The 27111-nt window shown below is 38.5% G+C and overlaps 1 protein-coding gene across 1 annotated transcript; it reads right to left on the bottom strand.

The window, feature by feature from the left end:
• Positions 1-168: 168 nt before the first annotated feature.
• Positions 169-27111, bottom strand: strn4 (striatin, calmodulin binding protein 4). The gene is made up of 18 exons (XM_084418073.1): positions 26615-27111; positions 16413-16516; positions 15597-15673; positions 15349-15427; positions 15069-15254; positions 12925-13099; positions 12686-12842; positions 12239-12340; positions 11113-11231; positions 10559-10734; positions 10302-10349; positions 7453-7574; positions 7151-7318; positions 6931-7071; positions 5729-5827; positions 4379-4465; positions 4039-4219; positions 169-2444 (listed from the first exon to the last, which is right to left on the bottom strand). Exons 1-17 carry the CDS (start codon positions 27104-27106, stop codon positions 4050-4052), a joined length of 2502 nt encoding a protein of 833 aa, XP_084274199.1. The 5' UTR covers positions 27107-27111; the 3' UTR covers positions 169-2444; positions 4039-4049.

Raw genomic sequence — 27111 nt, 5'->3', positions numbered from 1 at the left:
GGTACTACTGTCGTCGTCTTACACCTTATTACTAGTAATCATAATGATAATATGTCTAGTAAAGAAAAGCATATACGTGAGAAAATGGGAAACTTACATTATGCATCGGCAGCTTTTCAAACATATAAACATTTTCGGTTTCTTTCCATTTTTTTTTTTTTTTTTTTTACACAGATTCGTCCTCTCTCGGTAAGGAATGTGTTTTGTCATCATAATTTCAAGACTCGTATTGCAACGAAGGGTGCGGAAAAAGGTGTACAAAAGAGACAGCAGGACTCGTCTAAACACCCATGCAACCGGCAGTCTTTGGAAGAGAACTTAACGATGCAGCAATACGCAGATGAACCGAACTGTTTGTGTTATTCTACACGTGTAGTGTAGCATAAAGCTAACCGTTAGTGTGCGGTGCGAAGTTTCTAGGAAAAGAGGTAAGCAGCAAAGGATTATGAGATTCCACTGAACCAAAGTCTGTGGTCATGTGACATTCATTGACTGGGCGAACATCCCAAAATGAAACGGTGGTCTCGTCATTATACAAAGGACACAAGACAAAATCTTGTCCATTAATAAAATCACTCCAAGAGGATTCTACACTTGCTAACTCGCAAATTCAGACCGCTTTCCTTGCCAAAGATCGCGGTCTGGTTAAGGACTGACATGGCTCCATTATGCTAAAGCGCTCTTTATGGCCCATCAGTCTTTCTGTCGCTTCTGACTTGCCTTCTGGCCACTCGTCTACGGCCACGGAAAACCAGTAAAGGATAAAAATAAACCCTGCAAAACGGAAACTGGCTAATACATGATGTGACCTTTGATCTCCAGAGCTCAAGACCAGGCTCCCTCCAACTAAGGAACCTAAAGATCAGATTCAGATGATTCTTCACCTCACCTTGCATTTTGATTCCTTGCTTAGCCAACAAAAAGCAAGCAGCCCCACTTTTATTTCCATTAAAAGAGCCATGAGAGCTATTTCACCCTGAAACGCCTCCTTATCTTGCCTTGACTAGGGGTACAAGACCCGTCAAGTCGACTTTTTTAATGCGTCTACCTTTAAGTTTCACCACTGGACTTCAACCTCTTGGTAAATCAAGCGTATACTGGGGGCACTCGTTTTCACGCTGTCACTTAAAACGCCCGTTCGAGCTTCACTTTGTTCTCCACTTTTCAGGAAAAAAAAGAACTTAGGTCGAGATCACAGATGTCGAGAAACTCAAGAATCGACAATACAGCTGCACTTAAACAGTGGAACTTGTAGTTTGTTACAATTTTTAATTTTTTTATTGGAGACAATCATTAACCGAAAATCTTCAAGCGTGGATATAGAGTTTATCGTCTTAAAAATACCCTGACAAAACCTTAAAAGCCACTTTTCGATAAACCAGATGTATTCTGAAATTCCAGACACACTGGCTGCATTTCTGAAATGCCAAAGAACTGTACATGATGACACCGAGGAATGGCAGGGGTCAACCGAGATTTGATACTTTACGACCCTCGTCGTGAACAGGTCCCTGATTCAGAGATCTTAGCACCAAGGTTGTGAAACAAGAGTGCTATGTACAGCGCATCCTGCTTATGTACAGAAATGAGTTACTCATCCAACTGCAGATCTTCCCAAAAAAAGTCTTCCGACCGATATCGAACACTACAATAAATACACTACTCAACAGTCACCTGACTATTACGGATAATGCGACCTGATTGGATATGAATGAAGACGGTGATTGCGAAAGGCTTGTGCTGGCACCGTCACACACGCAGATACACACGTGTTTGGTTTTACTTCAAGGTGTACTCGTCATACGAATGAAATGTGTGGAGGAAGTGATTATGAAAGGCTGAAATACTAAGGCTCTTAGCTGTGAGGCTAAAGGTAAAGCTGTGTTGTACTTCGCAGCTGAACCGAACCAAAAAAAAAAAAAAAACTCATCTAAAGCAGTCTTTGGAATGAAATGCATCGATCACCTCACGTTACTAGGCGACAGTTACGCGAGGACATTAATTCACAGATTAGCACTAATGCAATTTACATTGAGAAAATGCGCAGGCTTGGGTAATGTCTTGTTTACCGAGAGCCTTCAAATCCTCAACCTAAACCGAGCATGATATTCAAATCCAGGGTGTGTGTGTGTTGTGTTAAGGTCTGTGTTTGCGTGGTCCATCCGTCAACAGATTGGACATTCTTCGCAACACACTGTGCAGATTGTTAGTAGTGTCATCTAAAACTGAAATCGGGACCAGAGCAGCAAACTCATTAGTATTGAAAATGGTAGAGTTTGTATCACAACATGTGAGGCATAAAATAATGATGGGTCGTGTGCCTTTTACACAGGCAGTGTTGATGTGTAGAACATTGCTCCCCTCGTTTGAGTGAGTGTGTGAGTGTGTGTGCGTGCGGATATTCGGCGTTTCACTCTTTTGGCCCAGTAGTGAGGGTGGCTCCCCTGAAAAGAGATAAAGCAAAAATTAGCTCACGGCAGCAGGATTCAAATGAACACGTTCCCATGCACACATGACAAGTAACAAGGTGCTGCAAATGATTTTGGCCATTTTGATAACTTGCGACAAACAAAAAAACAGAATTAGAACCGGGGCTTGAAATGTACTTTTTTTTGCTCATCAGACACTGTGGCTAATGGTTTTTCAAAGTTACTAGCCACTCAGCATTTTCACTGGCCACAATTTTAACATTGATACCATGGGGAATATATTATATATACATTTTTCAATTGTAGTCTTTTAAAAAGGCATCTGAACTAATACATTAGTATTAGTCAAATATAGATTTTTCGATACATAGATACTGAAATATCTGAAATGCTACCAATACTCATTTCCAGCAGAATAGACACACGACACCAGCTGCGTTTTCTCGCTCTCTCATCTCTCCGAGAGTGAGTTGACACACAAACCCGGCTCACTCACTCACTCGTTTCATTTGCTCCGGATGAATATTGTTGATGTTACAGGGCTTCAATTTCGGCGTGGGATTGGGTGTATTACGCATAATTTTACTCATTCCTGCAGTGCGTGCCCAAAAGTGCGCGCACACAAAGCCACCTCTCAGTACTAAATTGAGTTCTTTTTTGCTGCTTATTGCACTTAAACAGTCAAATACACACAAAATAATGTCAAAATGCCGGTCTTGGTGAGTATTCACGTAAACACACTCAGTGATGTTTTAGGTAAATGTAAACAGTTGAGAAAGAAAACACATGTGTGTAACGGTATAATGAATCAGTGCGTCAGGTCTTAAAGGAACACGCCGACTTTTTGGGACTCCCCCAGAGTTAGATAAAGCCATACACACCCTTTTCATCTGACGCACCCACTGTTAGCCTAGCTTAGCACAAAGACTGGAGGTAAACGGCTCCAGCTAGCATACTGCTCCCAATAAGTGACAAAATAACGTCAACATTTTCCTATTTACATGTTGTGATTTGTATAGTCACAGCGTGTACGAATAACAAGGTCACATGAGACACAGCCATCTTCTCACCGTGCACATACTGGGAACTATATTCTCAGAAGGCGAAGCACTGCTACTTGGGCGGAGTGATTTGCTCGCAGCACCTGAGAAGCGCCGTGGTGAGGAGCAGAGAGTTCGCTCAGAGTTGGAGTAAATCACTTCGCCTTCTGGGTGCGTCAGACAGATGAGAAGGGTATGTATGGACTTATCTAATTCTGGGGGATACGGTGAATAAGCTAAAGTCCCAAAAAGTCGGCGTGTTCCTTTAAAGTGACAGCAGCCTAGTATACCTGCTGCCAAATTATGCGATAATATTAAAAAGATCTATATGGCAGTTTTTCCCCATGGTATTGATGTCAAAATTGTGGCCAGTGAAAATGCTGAGTGGCTAGTAACTTTGGAAAACCACAAGCCGCAGTGGCTGGTGAGAAAAAAAGTTAATGTCAAGCCCTGTGTGTATAACTATCAAATAAAATGTTTGAAAATATATCATGATATAGATTTATGCGTATACTGGCCAAATTGCATACAGAACTTATAACTCATAATGCTTATAAATGTGCATTTACCAGTGAGAAAATCAAACAAAGATCTTGGCGAGCGCGTCGGCCCCAGCGCTGGCGATGAAGGGCTGAGACGGGTGGAAGGCCACGTCATGAATGGCCTCATCGTGTTTTTTCCTGTGCGCTGTGATCTCCTGCACACACGTGCGATTGTCCAGCATCCACAAGCGCACCGAGCAGTCATGACCTGAGAGAAACAAAAAACACAAGATAAAGATTGCAGAGACGACACTTTGTTGGCAACTTTCACATTTCCGTGAGAATGGTCTGTTGACGTGGATGTGTTTTGGAAGGCTTGTTTTGTTCTCTGACGTCACACACTGCATGCCCGTGTAGTTTTACTTACTGCCGGAGATGAGGTAAGTGCCTTTAGGGTCTGTGGTAAGACAGGTTACAGCATCCAGGTGAGCCACCATGGAATGAATCACTTTCCCTGAAGCCACAACGAGAGGAAAAAGGAAAAAGATTAGGTCATGCGGGACATTTTTGATACTCTGATATTCCAAATTCTCAACCAGTGGAATAAGATTATGTTTCTAATTCATCCTTTATAAAGGGATAGTTCACCCAAAAATGAACATTCTGTCGTCATTTACTCACCCTCAAGTTGTTCCAAACCTGTATGAGTTTCTTTCTTCTGCTGAACTCAAAAGAAGGTATTTTGAAGAATGTCGGTAACCAAACAGTAGATGGACCCCATTGACTTCCATAGTAATTAAAGTGTCTTAGTTACACTGTAATTATACATTTAAGTAATATTAAGTAATTACATGTACTTACTATAGGGTTAGGATTAGGGTTTGGTTTACTTTGCATGTAATTATGCATAATTTATAGTTATTACTATAGTAACTACATGTAACATATGTAACAATGACACTGTAAAATAAAGTGTTAACTCATTTTCCAATACTATGGAAGTTAATGGGGTTAATGAGTAAATGATGACAGAATTTTCACTATCCCTTTAAGCAAGGTTTCCCAGAATGGGATTCATGAGGGAACTGCAAGGGGTTGATAAAAAAAAAGCTAAAAATTAATTAAATTATTACACATTTTAACACTTACTTGCATTAAACAACATCAGAGGACCGTGAACATGGAAATGGCTTGTTAAATAACTTATTTAATAATATTTCAAAAGGGGTTGGCTAGCAAAAGTTTGGGAATCCCTTCTTTAAAGTATTCCTGCAAAAAGAAGCAGCTAAAAAAAACAAGAAAGCTATATAAACCTTACTTGATGACTTGATTAACCATCCTGACTTCTCCACAAATTTCACATTTTACCTTTAAGACCATTTCAATTGTTGACGCATATCCACAAAAATCCATAAAAATGTCCTAATGTGGCAGAAAATAAAGCCACAGGTAGTGCACCGCTGGGTTCACTTTCCAGCTGTCGTCTCTTCACGGGGTAATCTTTCACACCAAGAATGTTATTCGCTTTTCTTCAACTGCTCTTGCTATATAAACTGGTGATTAAAGGTTGGTGTCTGGCTTCGATTCGATTGAGGGTTTTTTTTATACCGGAGGTTATTTTTTAACTGCTTTGAGAGGTCTATTATGACTGAACCATAGGAGAGTCAAATGGCTTTGCTGATGTATTTACAGTTCCCACAGTGCACGGCTGGAAAATACGCAGTGAGTGTTATTATGGGCCTCAACATTGCCACAAGCTCACGACACACACACATACCTGTCTTGTTGTCCAGGTAGCGGATGGTACGATTCTCGTGGGCTGTAATGGAAACCGGTTGGGACGGATGGCTGACCACGCGGTTAATCAGCTCGCTGCCTGCAGGGGGGAGGCAAAAACACAACATTTTATTATTGTACAACAGGCTTCGAGTCAACTTGAAATTGCATTCATAACCCATTTTACTTCTGTAACGTGATGCGTGCAACTATGATTTTCAATGTAGTTCAAGAATTTTATCATCAATTACTTAGAAATAACGCCTGTTCATTATCTGTGTGTCATTCATCTATCTATCTATCTATCTATCTATCTATCTATCTATCTATCTATCTATCTAAATAATTCATATATTATGATTATTATTGTAAGTAATTCTTACTAAAATGTTTGCAATTTATTCATTATTTTTCATATATACTGTATATATATATATATATATATATATATATACACACACACACACAATCTATTTTAATGAAAAATAAATAATGAATAAATTGCAAACATTTTAGTAAGAATTACAATAATAATTATACAAGGACTGTATTAATTTACATGACAGTCTAGTAAATTATAATATTATATATTAAAATGTAATACAAAAATGTTATATAATATTAATATAACAATATACGGTAACACTGACATTACATAAAAGTTAACTAACGCAGCTTCTAAAGAATTTATTAATCTTAGTTAATATTAATTTCAAGATTTACAAATATATTTTTAAAATCGAAATCTATTAATATTATTTGATAGACCTGAGCTTACATGAACTAACAATGAATATTTAAAATTTTATTAACTGAAATTGACGACAAAAAAAGAAGATTGTGTAATGCATTAACTAACGTAAAATAATGGAAACTTTTTGTATAGTGTTCCCAATACATAATAAATAAATGCATTATAATTTATAATATTTAATAATCATTTATGATAATTATTCTGTATAATTAATACAAGGTTGTAAAAATTGCTATTAAATAAATAAATAAATAAGAATATTACAAACATTAGGGACCTTTTCCAAAACCTGTCCAAAATGGCAGTCTAGTAAAGTATTTCAGTAACCATTTCGTTTTATATAAAAATAAAAAGTTTGTACGCTGGTAAGCATAGATTGTAAAAGTAGTGACATTTTGCTAGATGTCAATTCCTGTATGGAATAAGGAGCTATGGACTAAGGAGCTTACCATCCTTAGTCTGGGTCTCCAGGACCATGATGCTTTGCTCTGTGTTGAGGTCATAAAGCAGAGTTTCGCCCCCATCGAAAGACACAACAACCTGGGACGGGTCGGTGTTTACAAAGGCAACCGAGGTGGGAGTGCCGTGTTCTGAAAGACAGAGAGGGAATGAGTGAGAGGGACATACAGAAAAGAAAAACAATCCAAACACACAAGGTCTCCTCCTCACCTTTCTCCTTATTGAAAACAGACACACACGGTGAGGAATTATGGGGGTCCCAAATCCGCACAGTCCCATCCGCTGAGCAGGAGGCCAAACGCTTCAGGCTGGAGGAGTAAGCCAAACCCCACACCGCGTCCTCATGCCCCGACAACACACTGCTCTCCACGCCTGGATCTGAACGCATTTACACACAACAATGTGTCGGCAAATTAATATATAGTCAGTGCCCTCTAGCGGACTCTTATAGAAACGCAACGGTTTTTGAGTGACACTGTGGAACTTGCAAGTGCAGTATTAGGTAGACTTGCCATAGTTGTCGTAAGGATCCACATTAAGGTCTGGAATCTTCCAGCCTCGCACGGTGCCGTCCAGACCGCCGCTGTAGCATGATTCTCCCTCCTCACCCATAGCCAGAGAAAGAACAGCTCCACTGAAATCACACACACGAAACAAATTAAAAAGCTAGAACAAAAGAAGTTCTGTGGCTGTACCACAATAAAGTGCTCAGATTGTTAAACCATGGTACTCTGATATATATATAGAGTGGTGCTGACTGATTTCCATATTCATTTACATTGTTATCTAAGGTACTTCAAAGACCACTAGGTTTTATAACAGAGCTTTATACTCATAATTTAGCCTTCAAAGGTTAGTTCCTGTATATATAGTTCACCCAAAATTGAAAATTCTGTCATTTACTCACCCTTAAGTAGTTCCAAAGTAAGACTTTCGTTCATCTTCGAAACACAAATTAAGGTATTTTAATGTAATCTTTCTCTCCCTCCATTGACAGCTACGCAACAACCACTTTCACGCTTCAAAAAGTTCAAAAAGAGATTGCAAAACTAATCTATATAAATGTAGCAGTTTAGTCTAAATATTCTGAATAGACAAAATCACTTTATATGATGAAAAGACTGAATGTAGGCTTTTATTCACATAAACATTCATCAACTCACACATCAGTTGTGGTAAAAGGAAGCTCAAGCATGTTCACTTGACGTGCGAGAACCAATGAGGTTCATTCTGGTGTTACGCAGCACGTTTGAGCTTCAGTAAGAACCAATGAGGTTCATTCTCGTGTTTCGCAGCACGTTTGAGCTTCAGCAAGAACCAATGAAGTTCATTCTCGTGTTACGCAACACGTTTGAGCTTCAGTAAGAACCAATGAGGTTCATTCTCGTGTTACGCAGCACGTTTGAGCTTCAGCAAGAACCAATGAGGTTCATTCTCGTGTTACGCAGCACGTTTGAGCTTCAGCAAGAACCAATGAGGTTCATTCTCGTGTTACGCAGCACGTTTGAGCTTCAGCAAGAACCAATGAGGTTCATTCTCGTGTTACGCAGCACGTTTGAGCTTCAGCAAGAACCAATGAGGTTCATTCTGGTGTTACGCAGCACGTTTGAGCTTCAGCAAGAACCAATGAGGTTCATTCTGGTGTTACGCAGCACGTTTGAGCTTCAGCAAGAACCAATGAGGTTCATTCTAGTGTTACGCAGCACGTTTGAGCTTCAGCAAGAACCAATGAGGTTCATTCTCGTGTTACGCAGCACGTTTGAGCTTCAGCAAGAACCAATGAGGTTCATTCTCGTGTTACGCAGCGCGTTTGAGCTTCAGCAAGAACCAATGAGGTTCATTCTGGTGTTACGCAGCACGTTTGAGCTTCAGCAAGAACCAATGAGGTTCATTCTCGTGTTACGCAGCACGTTTGAGCTTCAGCAAGAACCAATGAGGTTCATTCTCGTGTTACGCAGCGCGTTTGAGCTTCAGCAAGAACCAATGAGGTTCATTCTGGTGTTACGCAGCACGTTTGAGCTTCAGCAAGAACCAATGAGGTTCATTCTGGTGTTACGCAGCACGTTTGAGCTTCAGCAAGAACCAATGAGGTTCATTCTCGTGTTACGCAGCACGTTTGAGCTTCAGTAAGAACCAATGAGGCTCATTCTGGTGTTACGCAGCACGTTTGAGCTTCAGCAAGAACCAATGAGGTTCATTCTCGTGTTACGCAGCACGTTTGAGCTTCAGCAAGAACCAATGAGGTTCATTCTCGTGTTACGCAGCGCGTTTGAGCTTCAGCAAGAACCAATGAGGTTCATTCTCGTGTTACGCAGCACGTTTGAGTTTCCTCAAGAACCAATGAGGTTCATTCTCGTGTTACGCAGCGCGTTTGAGCTTCAGCAAGAACCAATGAGGTTCATTCTCGTGTTACGCAGCACGTTTGAGCTTCAGCAAGAACCAATGAGGTTCATTCTGGTGTTACGCAGCACGTTTGAGTTTCCTCAAGAACCAATGAGGTTCATTCTCGTGTTACGCAGCGCGTTTGAGCTTCAGCAAGAACCAATGAGGTTCATTCTCGTGTTACGCAGCACGTTTGAGCTTCAGCAAGAACCAATGAGGTTCATTCTCGTGTTACGCAGCACGTTTGAGCTTCAGTAAGAACCAATGAGGCTCATTCTGGTGTTACGCAGCACGTTTGAGCTTCAGCAAGAACCAATGAGGTTCATTCTCGTGTTACGCAACACGTTTGAGCTTCAGCAAGAACCAATGAGGTTCATTCTCGTGTAACGCAGCACGTTTGAGCTTCAGCAAGAACCAATGAGGTTCATTCTCGTGTTACGCAGCGCGTTTGAGCTTCAGCAAGAACCAATGAGGTTCATTCTCATGTTACGCAGCGCGTTTGAGCTTCAGCAAGAACCAATGAGGTTCATTCTCGTGTTACGCAGCACATCTGAGCAAGTACGGTTGAACCGAAGTACGGTTTAAGTCCGCTGATCAATGTTCAAATGTGAATAAAAGCCTAAATTTAATCTGTTAACCATATAAAGCGATTGAGACTCTTCAGAAAATGATTAGTTTTACGTACATATGGATTATTTTCACGATCTCTTTATAAGCTTTTTGAAGCATCAAACTGGTATTTGCGTAGCTGTCAATGGAGGGACAGAAATCTCTCAAATTTCATTTAAAATATCTTCATTGGTGTTAAGAAGATGAATGAAAGTCTTACGAGTTTGGAAAGACGTGAGGGTGAGTAATTAAATGACAGAATTTTCATTTTTGGGTGAACTAACCCTTTAAGCACTTGGCAGAGTATGTTAGTCATTTTTAGGTGGACTTTCTCCAGATTACAGTCTAATCATAAACCTGTCTCACTCACCTGTGTGCTCTGAATGTATAAATGGGCTCAACGTCCAGCGCTGCATTTCTGTGAAAGCAAAAAATTAAAGGCTTCCAAATTAGCACACAGCGGCAGCGCTAAAAGAAGCATTTATGAATCAACATTGCTAAATATACTTCTAGAGACACCTACACTAACACAATTATAGTGACATACTTAACATACGAGGGCAGTGAAATAAGGATCTTTTGTGTGGTGTGTCTTATTTTGATGCAGGGTTAGGATGTGGTTCTTACTTTTTGGAGTGCATTGCCTTGTTGAGGTTCCACAGCTTGAGTGTCCCATCCTCAGAGGCGGACAGCAGCACGGCCTGGCTGGGGTGAAAGGTCAACGCTCGGATGGCGTCGAAGTGGCTTCGTAGTGTGAAGCGAGGGTTCCATGTTTTTTTGAACTCTTCTCGACTTTCCTGCAACTAAAATGAGATATAAAATACTTAAGTAATTCATACACACACAACAGAAAACTAACATACTGCCAATTTTACAGTAAATGCCTTATTTAGGTATTCATTTCAAAGGGCACTACTACTACTACTACTACACCAAAAGTAGTAGTACTTAAAGAAATAATACTTTAAAAGAATATACTTAAGTGAGAACTGAATCGGAGGTTTTCTGACACTTAATTGTAATCAAAAGAAAATGTATTGTAGTTTAAATTTATATTAAATGCAATAAGCTGAACTTTAGAGTGCGTTTTTAACCCACTTAAGTACATCTTTAACATGCAGCACACACTTTAATGCTTAAAAACACTTGTGTGGGGAGGAGACATGACTTATAACACTAACGTCAATGGTGAGGTCATTGTCGTTGGCAACAGTAAGGTCAGCCAGCTCTCCGAGGTTCATATCTCCTCCTCCAACCGCATCCAGAATGAAGACATCAGATGAGAAGCCAAGAGCGCCCCCTTGAGCACAGGCACACACACACAACAATTAACATGCTGAAATTGGAATATAAAAAAATATAGTTGTTTAAAGCAGCAGTTAAAAATTAAGCAACACTGAATATGGCTGTGATTAAAATGCATTTTTAATTCGCCAATTACAATTATGCCAGTATTATAATGTTGTCTCTAGACACTAAAACACATTTTTATTAGAAAAAATGGTGACAAGAGTTAGAAACTCCAAATCATTAACACAAGCATTTCTGTTTTAAATCTTTTGAACTGTCCATTTCAATGACTAGATTGAAATAAAAGGATTGTGCGATAATTATGCATAATCATTTAAAGTCTCACTGTGCATTCTACATTTGTATTTTTAAAGATAATGACTAATTACTGTTCTACATATAAAATATATTAAATTAAAATGGGTAAATTAAATAATATAATGTAACAATATAATACAACACAACATAATATAATATGCAAAATAGTATATAATATAATATAATGCAATACAATCTGGAAAAATGCCTCAGTTTTTAACCATCATTTTTTTTACTTCATGCATTAAATATAAAAATACAAAATTTGCAACAATGATAGTCTGTTTGAATAAAGATTACAGGGATAAAATAAATAAAAAATATTTTTTTTTTTTTTTTTTTTAAATCAAAATCCAAGATGCATTTGACATTTTAAAGAAAGAATATTTACTTATAAGAACTGCTATACTGATAAAGAAAACATGATTGAATAATATCTCTGAGATTGTATATAATAATATAAAATAATATAATAATCTTTACTTAAATTAATGCATTTAATATTTTTAATATTGGCAACCATGAATGTTTAGTTGAGTAATGAAAATTTGAATAATTCAAATGAGTGAATAAATAAATTGATGGATTGACTGAGCAATTCATTAATTACTCTTTTAATCAGAGCAAATAGTTGATTTTTTATTATTTTTTTCAAAGGTGATCGGTTTGGGATTGACAGAGCCGGATGGCTTTTCTTACCCTCGCTGGAGCGTGCCTGTCCCGGGATAGAAGGAGGTGGAGTGGGTTTGGGAGGAAAATCTGAAATAATGCCTTGCAATTTGTTCCGGCGGTTCTCTGAACCTGGGCAAGAGGAAGTGAGAGGAGTAAACAAACCAGACGACAGCAGAAAAACAAAATCAACCATTCATCCTGTGGTATGATGACATGTTTGGAAGAAGTGAAGGGAATATCAAGGGAAACAAACAAGCGTGCAGTGAAGTGAAACGTGAAGACAAAATGGTGGCCACGTCAACAGATTTTATCAACAGGAAGTTACAAACAAAAGCAAATTAAAAGAAAACAATGAGCGGTCACAGCATGACGATAAATGGAAACCCTCACATCCACTATCAAAAATACAATGCAGGAATGAGGAGTTGTACATGTCCCAATTTCCCCAAAAAACGAACATATGAGCCTCTATACCTAATTCACGACCGTCTCCAGATATGCGAGATTCTCCCGCACCTTCCCCTTCCTCTCCTGAGGCCAAGAAATCAAACTCGCCCAGGGCGTCCTCAGAATCATCTTCATCATCCTCGTCCTCAGGGTCAAGATCTGTGGTCATGGGCTCTCCGCCCATCTACATGCGTACAGACCAAACGCTATTAGCAACAAAACAGGATCTGTGCGTGTGCGCCTTATCTTCATGTAAACACTCTGACCTTGCTCCTGGACTTCTTGTTTTTGCGTCCATCAATGCAGTCTGTAGTCATGCCCTGGAAGTCTTCTTCTTCATCACTGTCATCCTCATCGTCGTCCTCACAGCCACGAAGGAAAGGAATTTTATCTAGGACAGAGCTGTCCATCCGTTCTTTAGAACTCTCTTTCCCAGCACGCCTGTAAGAGAGAAATTTGATTGCAGAACATGATTGCAGAAACTAGTTTCAAAACTGGCTTCCCAAACACCGTACCGTATTAGAAACACCCCTCTCAAGTGTCTTGTGGCTTATCAACTTGTATAAAAAGCCAGCAACGGCAATGCTCAGTTAGGAGTTATATTTATTAAGGACAGGTAACAAGACACGTACAGCATTATCCTAACAATATCCTGCCAAGCAACACAAGACAAAGTGCAGTTAAAGGGTTAGTTCACCCAAAAATGAAAATTCTGTCAGTAATTAAGATATTTTTTTATTAAATCTGAGTGCTGTCTCACTCCTCCATAGGCTTCTAAGACATTATAACTTGCTGGCCCAGAAAATGTATTAAAGAGATCGTTAATATAGTCCAAGTGACTCCAGTGGCTCAATCTTAAGTTTATAAAGCGACGAGAATACTTTTTGTGCGCAAAAACAAACAAAAATAACGACTTTATTCCACTTTTCATTTCCTTCTCTCTGGGCCTCGAGTCTTTTCACACAGTGTTTAAGCGTAGCGCGTCTGTGTTGCACGTCACCACGTAGGCTCACTATTGGCCGACGCTGGTCATGTGTGTCATACGTGGTGACGTGCAACACAGATGCGCTACGCTTAAACACTACGTGAAAAGACTCGAGGCCCAGAGAGAAGGAAATGAAAAGTGGAATAAAGTAGTTATTTTTGCGAACAAAAAGTATTCTCGTTGCTTTATAAACTTAAGATTGAGCCACTGGAGTCATTTGGACTATATTAACGATCTCTTTAATACATTTTCTGGGCCAGCAAGTTATAGTGTCTTTGAGCGCTGGCTCACTCCTCCATAGGCTTCTGTCTTACGGGGTTGGAACAACATGAGGGTGAGTAATTACTGACAGAATTTTCATTTTTGGGTGAACTAACCCTTTAAATGTGTGTCTATAACAACACTGAGAAACTGTATGAAATATGATCAAATAAAACAAATAAACACTGGTTAAAATAAATAAATATTCTACCTCTCAAATGTATTTGAGTTTAAAGGGGTCATGACATAAGAAATCAAATTTGCATTGATCTTTAGACATAAAAGGTTCTGCAAGTTTCAAAACATCCTCCTGAATATAAACATAAGCATTTATTTAATGAAGCTCCAAAAATGGCTTGTTTGGATATCGCGGGATCTGTAACTTCACACGGGCAAATACATTTGCATATGCCTGCCTCCAGAGCAAGACATCGACGAATAGTTATACATCATCGCACATAGGCTCCGCCCACTGGCTTTCAGTCGCTTAACGTCTTGACACTTGCCAACACTGGATGTGAGCGTTGCTTCAAAAGCAAATTGCCGCTGTCTACACTGAATACAGTACACAGACACGCATTCAGTTTCTGACATGCTTCACGCACTTGAGTCTGTCGACAACAGGACAAATGAAAGAGTGATCGCTTGTCCAGTTTAACACAGCTCGTTTATGTCTCTGTCCACCTTCAGAATACTAGTGTTGGAAACAAGTGAATGGTATTTTAATGGCATCTTAATGGCATCCCGGGTCACGTTAAATGATTAAAAGTTTGTTCGGAGCATTTGGTTTTGAAAACGAGGAACCGTGTAATGGACAGTTCGCAAAGAAACTTTAGTTGAAAGATGAAGCAGCCAACTGATCTTACAGCAGCTGCATCAAACTGTAAGTAAATGATTTCATAATGCTTTTTAAATTACGTTTGTAAATGGCTAATGTTTTCAACACGCTTGTAATAGCTAGTGGGCGTTAATACTGTTTCCTATGCAATGACGTTAGATCGCAGAATGTGTGATTTCAGAGAGCACTATGTAACAAGACAAAGTATTTTAACATCAGAAAAAACAGATTCCTCAATTCTTAAGCACTACTTCATCTGTACACAAACACTTACTGGACCTCATTTTTACACTGACTTAAGATGTGAAAATGTATGTTGCTCTGACCGTTTGATCTGCTCTTCTATCTGGCGCACTAGTAGTGATTCTCCTCCTCCGTGAGGTTCTGGTTCTGCAGGCGGTTCATTGGGAGGAGGCCCGTTCGCCTCTGGACTATTGCGACCCAACAGGGAACGAACCCGTTTGGAGCGCATGTCCAAGATGGTGTCGGAGTATCCCACCTCCTCCAGGTACCTGCTCATTAACACACAAAAACACCACATGCACAGCGTCAGCAAAACAGTTTGACAAATACATTTGAGAATTAATGCAAACAAAACACACTGACTTGCGCAATAACTGCCGGCCCTCCTTCCAAGGCATCTGATTGGTTGGCTCAGAGTCTGAATCTGCAGGCCCATTGGGTACTGTGAGAAACAGAATGATGTCACTAAACACAAAGAAAACATTTAACCAACAGCATACAGTATTTATTCTAATGAATCTGGGTATTATTAATATGTTTTGGAAAACATGAATTAGACCATGTTTCATAGCATGTGTATGTGTTTGATAGGTTAGTTTCTAGGTTGTTACTTGGTTCAGCTTCGGTCTCTGGCTTCTTCTCTCCAGGGCTCTGATCAGTGCCACTTTTCAGCTTCTGATGTTTGGACCTGGGATCAAAATAATGAGAATATAAAATGATCAACATCATACAAACTCATGGAAACATCTTCAGATCTCGCAATGAGATCGGTGCAGCGTCTTCTCTCAAACAATTAAACATAACAAAAAAAAACAATACAACAAAAACACAATAGAACGTAAAACAAAAGAAAACCAGAAAAGAAAACATAACAAAAATAATGAAACAAAACAAAAATAATTCAACAAAAAATGAGAGAAAAAAAGAACACAACAAAAACAGATTGAAAATACAAAAAAATACAAATACAAAATATGTATTTTGTATTTTGAAAAAAAAGAAAAAGAACATAAAGCAAAAACTAAACAAAAAAAGAATAAAAAATAAAATAATTGAACAAAAACATAACAAAACAGAACCAAAAACATAAGAACTAAACAAAAACACAATAAAACATAACAAAAAACTGAACAAAACAAAAACAGAATGAAAAATAAAATAAAAAATAAACACAGAACAAAACAGAAAACAAAACAATAAAACATAAAAAAAAATAAACAAACTGAACAGAACAAAAAAGAATACATGAACAAAAAACAAAACAAAATCAAAAACAAGAACAAAACAAAAACACAACAGAGCATAACATAAAAAAAAACACCACACAATAGAACATAGTTACATAACACAAAAGAAGAGTGGTTTCACATTATACCAGGAGCTGAAGAAGCTTGTGTGTGTGTGTGTGTGTGTGTGTGTGGGCTCACCTCTCCTGTTTCAGAGCGTACTCCAGCATCTTGATTCGCCTCACCAGATCCTGCTTCATGTTCTCCTGACCTTTCCTCTCACCCTGCAGAAACGCCACCTGAGCCTGAGACAGCACAGGAAGACAGACAGACAGAGAGAAAGAAAGACAAAGATATAAATATGGTACATATTCAAACCCGATACATCTGAGAGAAAATGAAAGGTTATATGCTGGAGCACCGTGATTGCACCACCACCAATGACATTCTGAGGGCAACGGTTAACTAAAGGCCTGCAATTCCACAAGCTTTATTTTAGATGGCTGCTGACCGAGCACCGGCCAGAGTCATGAAAGACAAATATGTTGACAGAAAAGAGACTATAAAACCCCAAACCATTCATTTCCCAGTCAGCTGTGGTTTAGAAGAGAGAGAACGAGGCCTTAATCGCCCCCTAGAGTCCACCGTAAAACCCACATCAATTAGAGATGCCAAGTTACCAACAAAGTCAGCTGTGTTCGGGCCAGAGAATTTCGGGGGGGGGGGGGGGGGGTTTGTAAATGGAGCATCCTTTAACCAGTTTTGCATGCGTCTCTATTACAAATGACAAGACGTGCTATAGTTACGGCGCAGTGAATCTATGCTTTCAGGTAAATAAATAAATGTCTAATAGTGATTTGTGTTGGTCAGCAGCACACAGTCATATTCTTGTGTTCACAGAAATCAGTCACACACCCCCACACCATCAGTGGACCTCACACAACAGAACTGTATAGGCGTTGGACTCTACCACATACTAAATGATTGAATAATAATACCTTTAAAAGTTAAAAATTAAAAGTCTGTCAATAATTACTCACTCTCAAGTTCTTCCAAACCTGTAAGTCTTTCGTTTATCTTCAGGACACAAATGAAGATCTTTTTAGATGAAATCTGAGAGCTTCATTGACAGGCTACGCAACTACCACTTTCAAGGTAGTAAAGACATCATTAAACTAATCCATGTGTCTCCAGTGGTTTAACCTCAATTTTATGAAGCGAGTACTTTGTTTGAAAATAAATAAATAAATAAATAAATGTACCACTTTATTCACAAATTTTTTATCTCCCATGAGCATTGTCTTTATTACCTTTCTGGAGCTTGAAGTGGTAGTGTCTCAGCTGTAAATACGGAGGGAGAGAAAGCTCTCAGATTTAATAAAAGAGATCTTCATTTGTGTTCTGAAGATGAACAGAAGTCTTATGGGTTTGGAACAACATGAGGGTGAGTAATGACAGAATTTTCATGTTTATTTATGAATTAATAATTATAACTAAAATATAAATAACTATATTTATCACTGTTAAAATCATACTGATAATGTACAACATATTATAAATTTGAGTATCTGATGATTAAAAATATTACATATTATAATATACAGTATATTATTATATTATAAATACCACTACTAAAATGATTAAAATAATAAGAATACTTTATATTATTTATAGATTAATAACTATAAAAAAAGAATATATATATATATATATATATATATATCTGTTACTATTGTTGTTGCTAATGTTAAAATCATACTGATAATGTACAACATATTATACATTTGAGTATCTGATGATTAAAGATATTACATATTATAATATACAGTAGCCTATATTATTATATATTTTAATATAATAACTATTTATTATATTATAAATACCACTACTAAAATTATTAAAATAATAATACTTTATATTATTTATAAACAGCCATTACTATTGTTGTTGCTAATGTAAAAAATTATAAATAAATCTATGATTTAAATAAAAATATAATTAATAACTATTTGATGAATACCACCATTACCCATAATAAAACAACAGCATATTAAACTACTACAACATTAACACTTACTAGTATTTATAGATCTAAGATTAATAAATATAGAACCAATATAAATAGCTAGGCTATTATTATTGTTGTTGTTAAAATGATATTTTTGTAGTAAAGAATTATAAATAAATCTGAATATGAAAAAAATATTTATTTTATTATATAATGACCACCACCGATATTCATATTTATAATTATTAACACAATTTTAATTTATAAAAATATCTTTTTATATTGCGAGAAATCTGTTTAGCAAGTTGTGTTTAAGCTCAATGTGAGAAACTACAAAATGCTTTTACTCCTAAAATCATGATTTTTTTTTTTTTTTTGTGCCCAAAACAGGGACACTTCCAGCCTGATCTCTATTAAGAGCTTTTTTTAATATCTTTATGTAGGCCGTGTCAAGCCATATATAACATTTGTTCAAAATCACTCCCTGTCTCCAAGGCTGACTTGCAGGAAAAGTAAAGCATGACAAGTTGGCACAGGTCTTCATGGAGACCGACTCACTGCGGTTGCCATGGTGTGGGCAGGAAACCTGTTATGGCAGGTCTTTGGAGCACTTTGACATTTTCACAAAGGCAAGTAATTGCCCATGTTTTCGGCCTTTGAAACTGGGATACTTGTCACACAATGGCTGTGCATCTGACATAATTGACATCGCAATCTATACCTATCACAATATAATTAGTCTCATCACCAGCAGAAAAGGAAATATCATAAGTATGATCGCTGTGAAAAGTCAGAGACGCGTCCAGCTACCAAGCTCAGTTCTGTGGTGTTGTGCTGCAACACAAAAAAAACAATGTTTTTGGTCACTGAAGGTTTAGGAAGGGGCCGGCACTACCACACGGACACATTTATTAGTCCTCTTGTGGCTTCCTGTGGGTGGGAACAGGTCAAGGGCACATACACATACTCTCTCTCTCCACATTAGTATGCCTTTGAGACTCACTCCAACAAATAGAGCAGCAGACTTTTTCTGGGACGAGTCTTTTTAAGAGTATATGAACCCATTTGAACTCCTTTATTACGTGTTTTTATACCACTTCTGTGGCGAACCTTTGGCCTTCAGTTAAATGCAAAAAAGGTTCTATTGACAATGTAATATTATATTGACATTAAGGGAGTTGACAGAGGTGAAGATGCAATTGTTTTGTTTGTGTTCCTGCTACATGGACAAAATGTGAGCTGCCGTTATTATAGGGGTTAATATCATTTTGTGTTGGCTACAGTGAAAAACAAAAACAAAGAAGAAGAATAGAGGACAAAATCCAAAAGTGAATCATAGAGACTGTTAGGGTTGGGCAATAAACAATATCGTATTGAGTGAGATAACATTTACATCGACGACTGTCGAACCCTAAGAAGGATTGTGTCCAAACAACACAGAATAAGTGACAGCAAACCTCAGCATTCATCCTGAAGAAGTTCCACAAAGCGGACCACAGAAGCCAACAAATGTGAGGCAGTGAGAAAGATGGTGTTATGATCATAAAAGCTGGACAGTTGGAGCACCAAGATGACCTTCATCATCTTCCCTGGTCAGCTTAATTTCTGCAGTGTATTAATCTTCTGTAGTTTCTCTACTGTAGGCAGTTTTGGAGAGAAGAGTGTGAAGCAGATTCCCTCCTTCAACATCTCTGGAGCAATCTATTCTGTTTTAATAAGGTTGGGAAGCTGTATTAAAGGCAATTTTTGGCAAAACACCTTAATATGGCCTTTCACCCCCAGGTGTTCACGTTATTTTGCATGTACATTTGACGTTGTTGCAGCACCTCACTTCCCAGTCTGTCAGTAATGCTGTTTAATTCTGGTCTCTATGAAGCCCCTACTACCTTCAAATGTGCTCTGATTGGTTGACTAGACCAGTGTGTTGTGATTGGCCAACTACTTCGAAGACGTTTCAGAAATGGCATACCCCTTACCATAACTATGAGTTTCAAAACACTATAACTCAACTCAACCAGGCCTCGTCCCCTTTATTTTGTGTATATGCCTTGGGTGGGAATTATTTAAATGAGGAACATTGTGAGGTGTTCGTTCCTGGAAGAAACTCAAGACTACAAAGGAGGCGTTTCGGGGAGTTCAGAAACAGTGCACTTTGTAACTCTGCAGACCTTTTTCATGCCCAAACAGCAACATTACACTAAAGAAATGTAAAAAGAGCATATTATAAAACGGATAGTTCCAGTGCTTGATTCTGACTGGTTGAGTCGCGTTCGAAGCCGTTGTAAATTACTCAACAAAACACACATCTGTGACCGCATTACATTAGTATAGGCCTATGTCACACTTCCTGCTTCCGGAACGCGGAGTAGGGATTCAGAACTTCCGGTCAACAGTATTTCTCCATAAGGATTTAGATTATCAGCCATAATGTCTAAACCATCCGAGGTAGACTGACCACGAGCTATGAGGTTGTGAAACGAATGTTTTTGCTCCTGTAGAAGCTATAAGTTCGTATGAAATCAACCCTGTTTTAAGAAAAACATGTTTTATCCGCGATCTTATGAAAAAAAACTACACTACCCACAATCCTAAGCGTAGCAGCAACGTCTGCTGATTGGTCCAACTCCCTGTTACCATAGAAACGTTTACCTTACTGACGAACAGCCCGCCGCTGTTGTTGTAGTGTACCGGGTTGCTCTGCGTCAGGACCAAGGGGCAACATTCTGATCTGAAAAATGAAGCCTACCCGGAAGTGCGAAAAACTGCAATACATCGAAAATCCGCTAGGGGAAGGTCCCAAAAGGGAGCAAATGTCCATAGCCCCCATGTTAAAATGTCCGTTTTCACAGCATAAATTCATGTTTTTACAGGTTGGTCCCATGGACTTTTATTGGATTTTTCGATAGGTTCCGAGTGCCTGACAACGGCGAGGGTAGTGAATTTTTTTCTAACTCGTTAGTTTAGATAGTATTTAGATATAAAATGTATGACAATAAGGGCGTGGTTAACTTTGATTGACAGCTTGATTGACAGCTGAAAGGCAGCGCCACGGAGAATGACAACATAAGAAGCGCCATTTTTTAATACAGTTGACATATAATACTACTGTTTCTGTATCATGAAATGTAGTTTTAAGAGTTTTTCAGGCGAGAATGTAGTTGTTTAAAGCTCAAATCTGTGGTTTGTTTATAAAGATTTATGAAAATTGTATCCAGTTGTGAGATCCAGCGATGACCGGGCGCTAATGTACCCCGCCTGGAACAGCTTTTCATCGGCTAGACGTTCTGAGGTTTGGCGCGGACTCTGGCGTCTCTGTAGTGGTTAAACATGAGATATAATTCGTCTTGTCTATATCTAACGGGCGATTTTTGGTCTCGTCACTCTCGTGAATCTATAATTTGTTCCCTGGGCAATCGTTTTGGCTGTGGGGAAGTTTCATAACTTTATAAGCTATGTTTAACTTGTACCGTTGTATGGTTAGACTAGATCGCGCGCATGGCTTTTTATGTTTGACTGAATTGTTTGCTTTATTTGTATAGCTTCTTGTAACTTTACCTTTTACTTATACTTTTATAATAGCTAATATTGATAAAACTGAAATTTAACAAAAAGAGACTGGGTTGAGTTTTGTCATTTTAAATTTTAATACAACGAATATGATCTGTAATGTTGATTACTGCAACATCTGTTGTTTAGTACAAATGCACATATTGCCTGGACCATATTAAAATGTTTAATATTTTTATATTATATTTTAAACGAAAAGAGGCAGGTTTGTGTTTTATATTTCGTTTTGTTATAAATAGGCAAACGTTATGTGCAGTGAATATAATCAATACGTGTTGCCTGAACCACATTTGTGTGGCTATAATGTTTAAGATTTCTTTAAATGAAAACGAAAAGAGTTAGTATGGTGTTTTATAACATATTTCGTTGCCTAAAATATACACAGAGATAACCGGAGTAGCACAGCGAGCTGAGTGACGCGCGCTGCGTCAGAAGGTGGGCGGGGTTAGGGTTTCCCAAGATTTTCCAAGATGGCGCCGCCCATACCCCCCATAAACGGCTTCAAACCCGTTCTTCAGAAAGTCTATGGGTTACGTCACAGACGCTTTGTCCATATTTTTTACAGTCTATGGTCAGGACGTAGACAGCCATTCCTCAGCTTTCACGCTTTTCCACTTGAAAGTTTTCATTTACCATCCGAACCACATCGTCATATGTGACTTCAGGCAGGTTGCGGAGATATTTGGTCCAGCGGTATCTATCGGACTCCGCCATTGTAAAAAGCTAACCGGAAGAGCCGTATCCCTACTAAAAGACGTACTTCCGGTCTTCAATTTTTTCGTGACATAGGCCTATTACTGCGCAACTGCCGTTTGTGATTCTTTGTTGCTGCATGTGTTGCTTAGCAACCTCTTTGGAACTACATTGCTTGGAAGAGCAATAAATGTGTTATAACGTTATATTTTTTGACGCTGGTGTTTATTTTATGAATAAAATAAATATTAAAATGAATATTCTTATGGAGTAACCGTTTTATAAAAGCAATAAGCCCTGCAAAGCCGTGTTTTACAGTGGATTTAGAACAGCTAAGGGGCGTTGTTAGGCGCGACGCAGAGCTCCTCTTTAAAGGTACAATATGTAATTTTTTTGCTTTAAAAATAGCAAAAATCACTATATCTATGTTATATATATTTTTTTTGTTGTGTACTTACATTATCCCGACTGTTTCCAACAACTTTCAAACCAGGAGAAATTTGTAATTTAATTCAAAGACACGGACCGTTTCTTTATTTCCGTTTTGTCGCCGTCAATGGCGTCATATCCGCGTTCTCCCTGGTTTCCGCTCGTACTGCCATAGTAACCAGAGCCCTCTGATAGTAACCAAAGCGACAGACGTGGACAACTGTGTAGTTCGTAATGTCTATCTGCACGCTGTTGTTGTTTCGTTCAAACATTATGGACCATGGCAAGCAGACTTTGGATAAAAAAAGGAGAACTAAAACGAGAATCAATATCAGCGCGGTGTTTTCGAGATGCCTAGAGCTCCCATTGACAGTATATAAACGAGAGCTCCACGTCCGAGACTTCGACCGCTTCTACATGTACTTTATTAAACAGGTGAGCACATTTACATAAAACTAATCAATGTTATATAGGCTAGTTCAACAATGATAAAATGTTAGAATATGATCTGTATGTTATTCTAATGTTGATCTAGCTTACTGCTAGTCTCATACAGACAAACTAACACATACATTTCAACACATTCAAATGCAGTTTAGTGTGATAGTGTAATGTTAGACCAACTGAAACAGCGCTGCGTTTCCTCACAAGTTTAATTTGTCTAATAAACTGACCTGTGAGTTGTAATTCTGCACTTGCGTGTAGTTCGGTAGAATGAAATGTCCAGATTCCTTTTATATCCGCGGGACTAGCGTCGCGTGTGGAGCTGATAGGTGTCTCTTAGCAATCCCGACCTGCTTCATATCACAGTCATGATAAAAACATCGATGTATTCACTCATCTAATAAACATTATTAGATCGGTCGGCTTGACGTTGACGACAAGATCCATAATTCTTAGCAAATGTTGCGTCATCAAACTACGCCTTTGTTATTGTAAGAGGTTAGCGACCCCTAGCGGCGAAAAAAATTTCATATTGTACGTTTAATATTACTACTTAGGTTTAATTTATTTATTTTGTATTAGTTTTTATTTAATTTCAGTAAGTAATTTCTCATTTTTATAGCATTTCTAATTTTCGTTTCGTTTAAAACTTTTATCTAATATTTATATTTTACAGTTTTAGTTAACAATGATAACCCTGGCTGCTACAGAGGACGCCATTCCTTAACTATCCTGTCCTGCCTGTCACAAAAGAAACAAAATAGCACAGGTGTCCCACATAAAAACATCAGGGAACATGATGTCCCACGGCAGGGCACTGTCACACTACAACTGTCCCATACCACACTTTTTATAGGCCAAGTCAAAAACAACGTGTGTGGGACATGGAAAACCAAGCAGTTGGTCCCTGAAGCCTGTGCACATTTCCATGGGCATGTCCAGAAGAGGCCTGGCAGAAGAACACACACAAGTCGTCCATGAGAGCCACAGGGCATGTCCTATTATAGCACACACTGGCAACTCCTTATGTAATCTACTACAGGCACTGTTTGAATGGGGTCACTTAATCGCTAAGCTTTTTCTCAGGCCAAGATCTGCTGCAAACTAGGCCAGGGGAGTCCGACTCCAAAAAAAGACAGTTTAAGCACATTTTATTGGAAGCAAATCCCTAATCCTAGGTTGAAATCGTTTTTTTTCCCCCCTCCTCTCTATGTTCTTGATGTGAGTACAAGCTTTTCTAATAGATTTTATGTTTCCAGGTTCCATATAAAATAACTAGAGCCATACATCTTTCACATATTGTAATGTAATATATGTAAGTAACAGCATTAAATTACAAAATTGCATTAAATTACAAAATTGCTTTGACATCTCCTGTGCTAGACACACAGATCGGCTCTCTTGGGACTGAAAAAAGCACTTGCTTTAATTCTCCAGCCGGACTGCATTACGTCATGTCTTGGACAGAAGCTACACAATTTACAAAAGAAGTAGCAGTCAATAGGTCATGTGACATCAATGTCAATTAATAGAACATTTATTTGGGATTTAAATTACAAATAAATGTCAGCCAGGAGCTCCTGAACTGCCTTTATTCTATTACCTTGCTCTTAATGCCACGGATGAGAAAGATATAAGACGATAAAAGAAAACCATGTTAATAGTGCAGGATATTAAGTGTATTGTATTGTACAGCATATATTTTATCGAGAATAAAACATGTGCATCAGTCTGCTATTTTATTCCAACCGTTCCTTCTGCTCGGAGGCTTCCATAAATATTTAGTTAATACGTAGAGTTGCGCTTCAACTAAGTTTAATGGTGCAATGCAAAAATATTTAGTAGTGCATATAGCCTAAGTTGAAACTTAGCGCCAATATAAGTCAAAACTATGGTAAATTGTGGCTGGTGCAACTGGCCCCAGTTATTTTAGTGAATCGAACTACTATTGCGATCAGTATTCCAATTTCTATAAAGCTTTTTCCACCATGGAATAAAAAAATTAAAAAAGGTAATTGGGACTTTTTATCTTACAATATTGTATTGGGGAATTTATATGGGGAAAAGTCAGAATTGCTAGTTATAAACTCAGGGTTGTGTGAAATAAAGTCAGAATTGTGAGATATAGGCTAAACTAGGAATGAGATATTTAATAATGAGGTATAAACTCGCAGTTGCAAAAAATAAATAAAAATAATAATAATAATAATAATCTGAATTGCTGGTTATAAACGTGAGATTGTGAGAAAGTCACAATTATGAGAAATAAACTCACAATTACGAGAAAAGGGGTCAGAATTGTGAGATAAAAAGTAAAAATTATTCATTTTTAATAAAAATGATACATTTTGAAACAATTATGTCTCCAGTAAGTCGAAGAGTTCAGTGAATTAACCAAACTTACTCACTGAACCGCAATGTATTCCCTTCGTCATGTTCGACTATAAAATGGACCAAGTAGCCAACTAATTATGTTATTGCTTTTTTTTAGTAAATCCAACCAATTGCACGACCAGTCTAGTCCAATTCCCGCACGAATGACTCCGTTGAGCCTTTTTAACCGAATCAAAAGCATCCAACAACACCAGTGTAATTCGTCCGAGTATCGGATGACTCTTTTGTGCCGGTTCGTTTTAAAGAATCAAAACACATACCAAGGTTTCAGTTCTTGAAATCTTTTAACTCACTTTCTAATCCACAAGTTGGTCAAAACTGTTACTGTGTTCGGCTATATCATCACGTTTGATTTAAATCAGCATAGTAACTGAATTGGTTGTTCATATGACAAAGTGTACTAACGTTGATTTATTTTGTGTGATTTTTTTTAATGATATTATATTACATTACATTACATAGTTTTATATTGAATAAATACGACCAATCTCATAATTGGACAACAGACTGTGACAGCAATAAATAAAATAAGAATACTTTTTTCCTCATTTCTCAAAAAGTAACGTTACTACAACAGCACTACGGAACAAGAATCGTTTAACGTTAGATGAATCGGAACCAGAATCGACTCCTTTCCTTAGGTGGGTATGGCTATTCAACAAAAGGACAACATTTCACAGTTAAATCTGCTACTGTTTCAATGAATAACATCAGAGGAATACTTAAATCCCCAAACTACGCCTGATCAACAATAAGCAGGCGATCGTGACTTCTCCTGCGTCTTATCTGTAACGTGAAATGTGCTCTTCCTCAAGGAATATCCGTCTGCAAGAGACCAAAACAAGCGATTAAAGAAACGCTGTTTTACCCTCAGCTCGTCTCGTTCGGCCTCCCAGCGATATTTCTCGGCTTGAAAGCGGCCCCATTCGAACTGGATGAAATGTAAGATCCCGGGCAACGAGAGGCCCGCTTCCCCGTCCTGCGGATCTCGCGGCTGGGAAGATCCAGCCATCGGCCCGGACACGGCGGCGGCGGCGGCGGCTGCTGCGATGGGAGACGGACCGAGCACAGCCTTCGGCCCGTTCGGATTGCGCCCCGCTCCGCTTCCTGCGGGGCTCTGGTTCGTTCCTCCAGCCACCCCGCCGGATCTTTCCGCCTCCATCAGAGCGTTCGAGCTGTCGCCGGAGCCAGGAGGTGGAAATACAGAAGAAAATGCCACCCCGTTGTTTGAAGTGTCCACCGAAGCCCTCTCCCGTTTTCCTGCCCGATACAGATAGACGAGCGAGTACTCATACACACGGAATAGTGCCAAATAGTGATCCACTCCAACCACTGAATGGCTGCAAACGCTCCTCCCCATGGATC

The sequence above is a fragment of the Rutilus rutilus genome, assembly GCF_951802725.1.
Source record: "Rutilus rutilus genome assembly, chromosome: 9".
Classification (NCBI taxonomy): Eukaryota; Metazoa; Chordata; class Actinopteri; order Cypriniformes; family Leuciscidae; genus Rutilus; species Rutilus rutilus.
The sequence above is the reverse complement of the archived record's forward strand: the minus strand, read 5'-3'. Positions and strand labels throughout refer to the sequence as shown.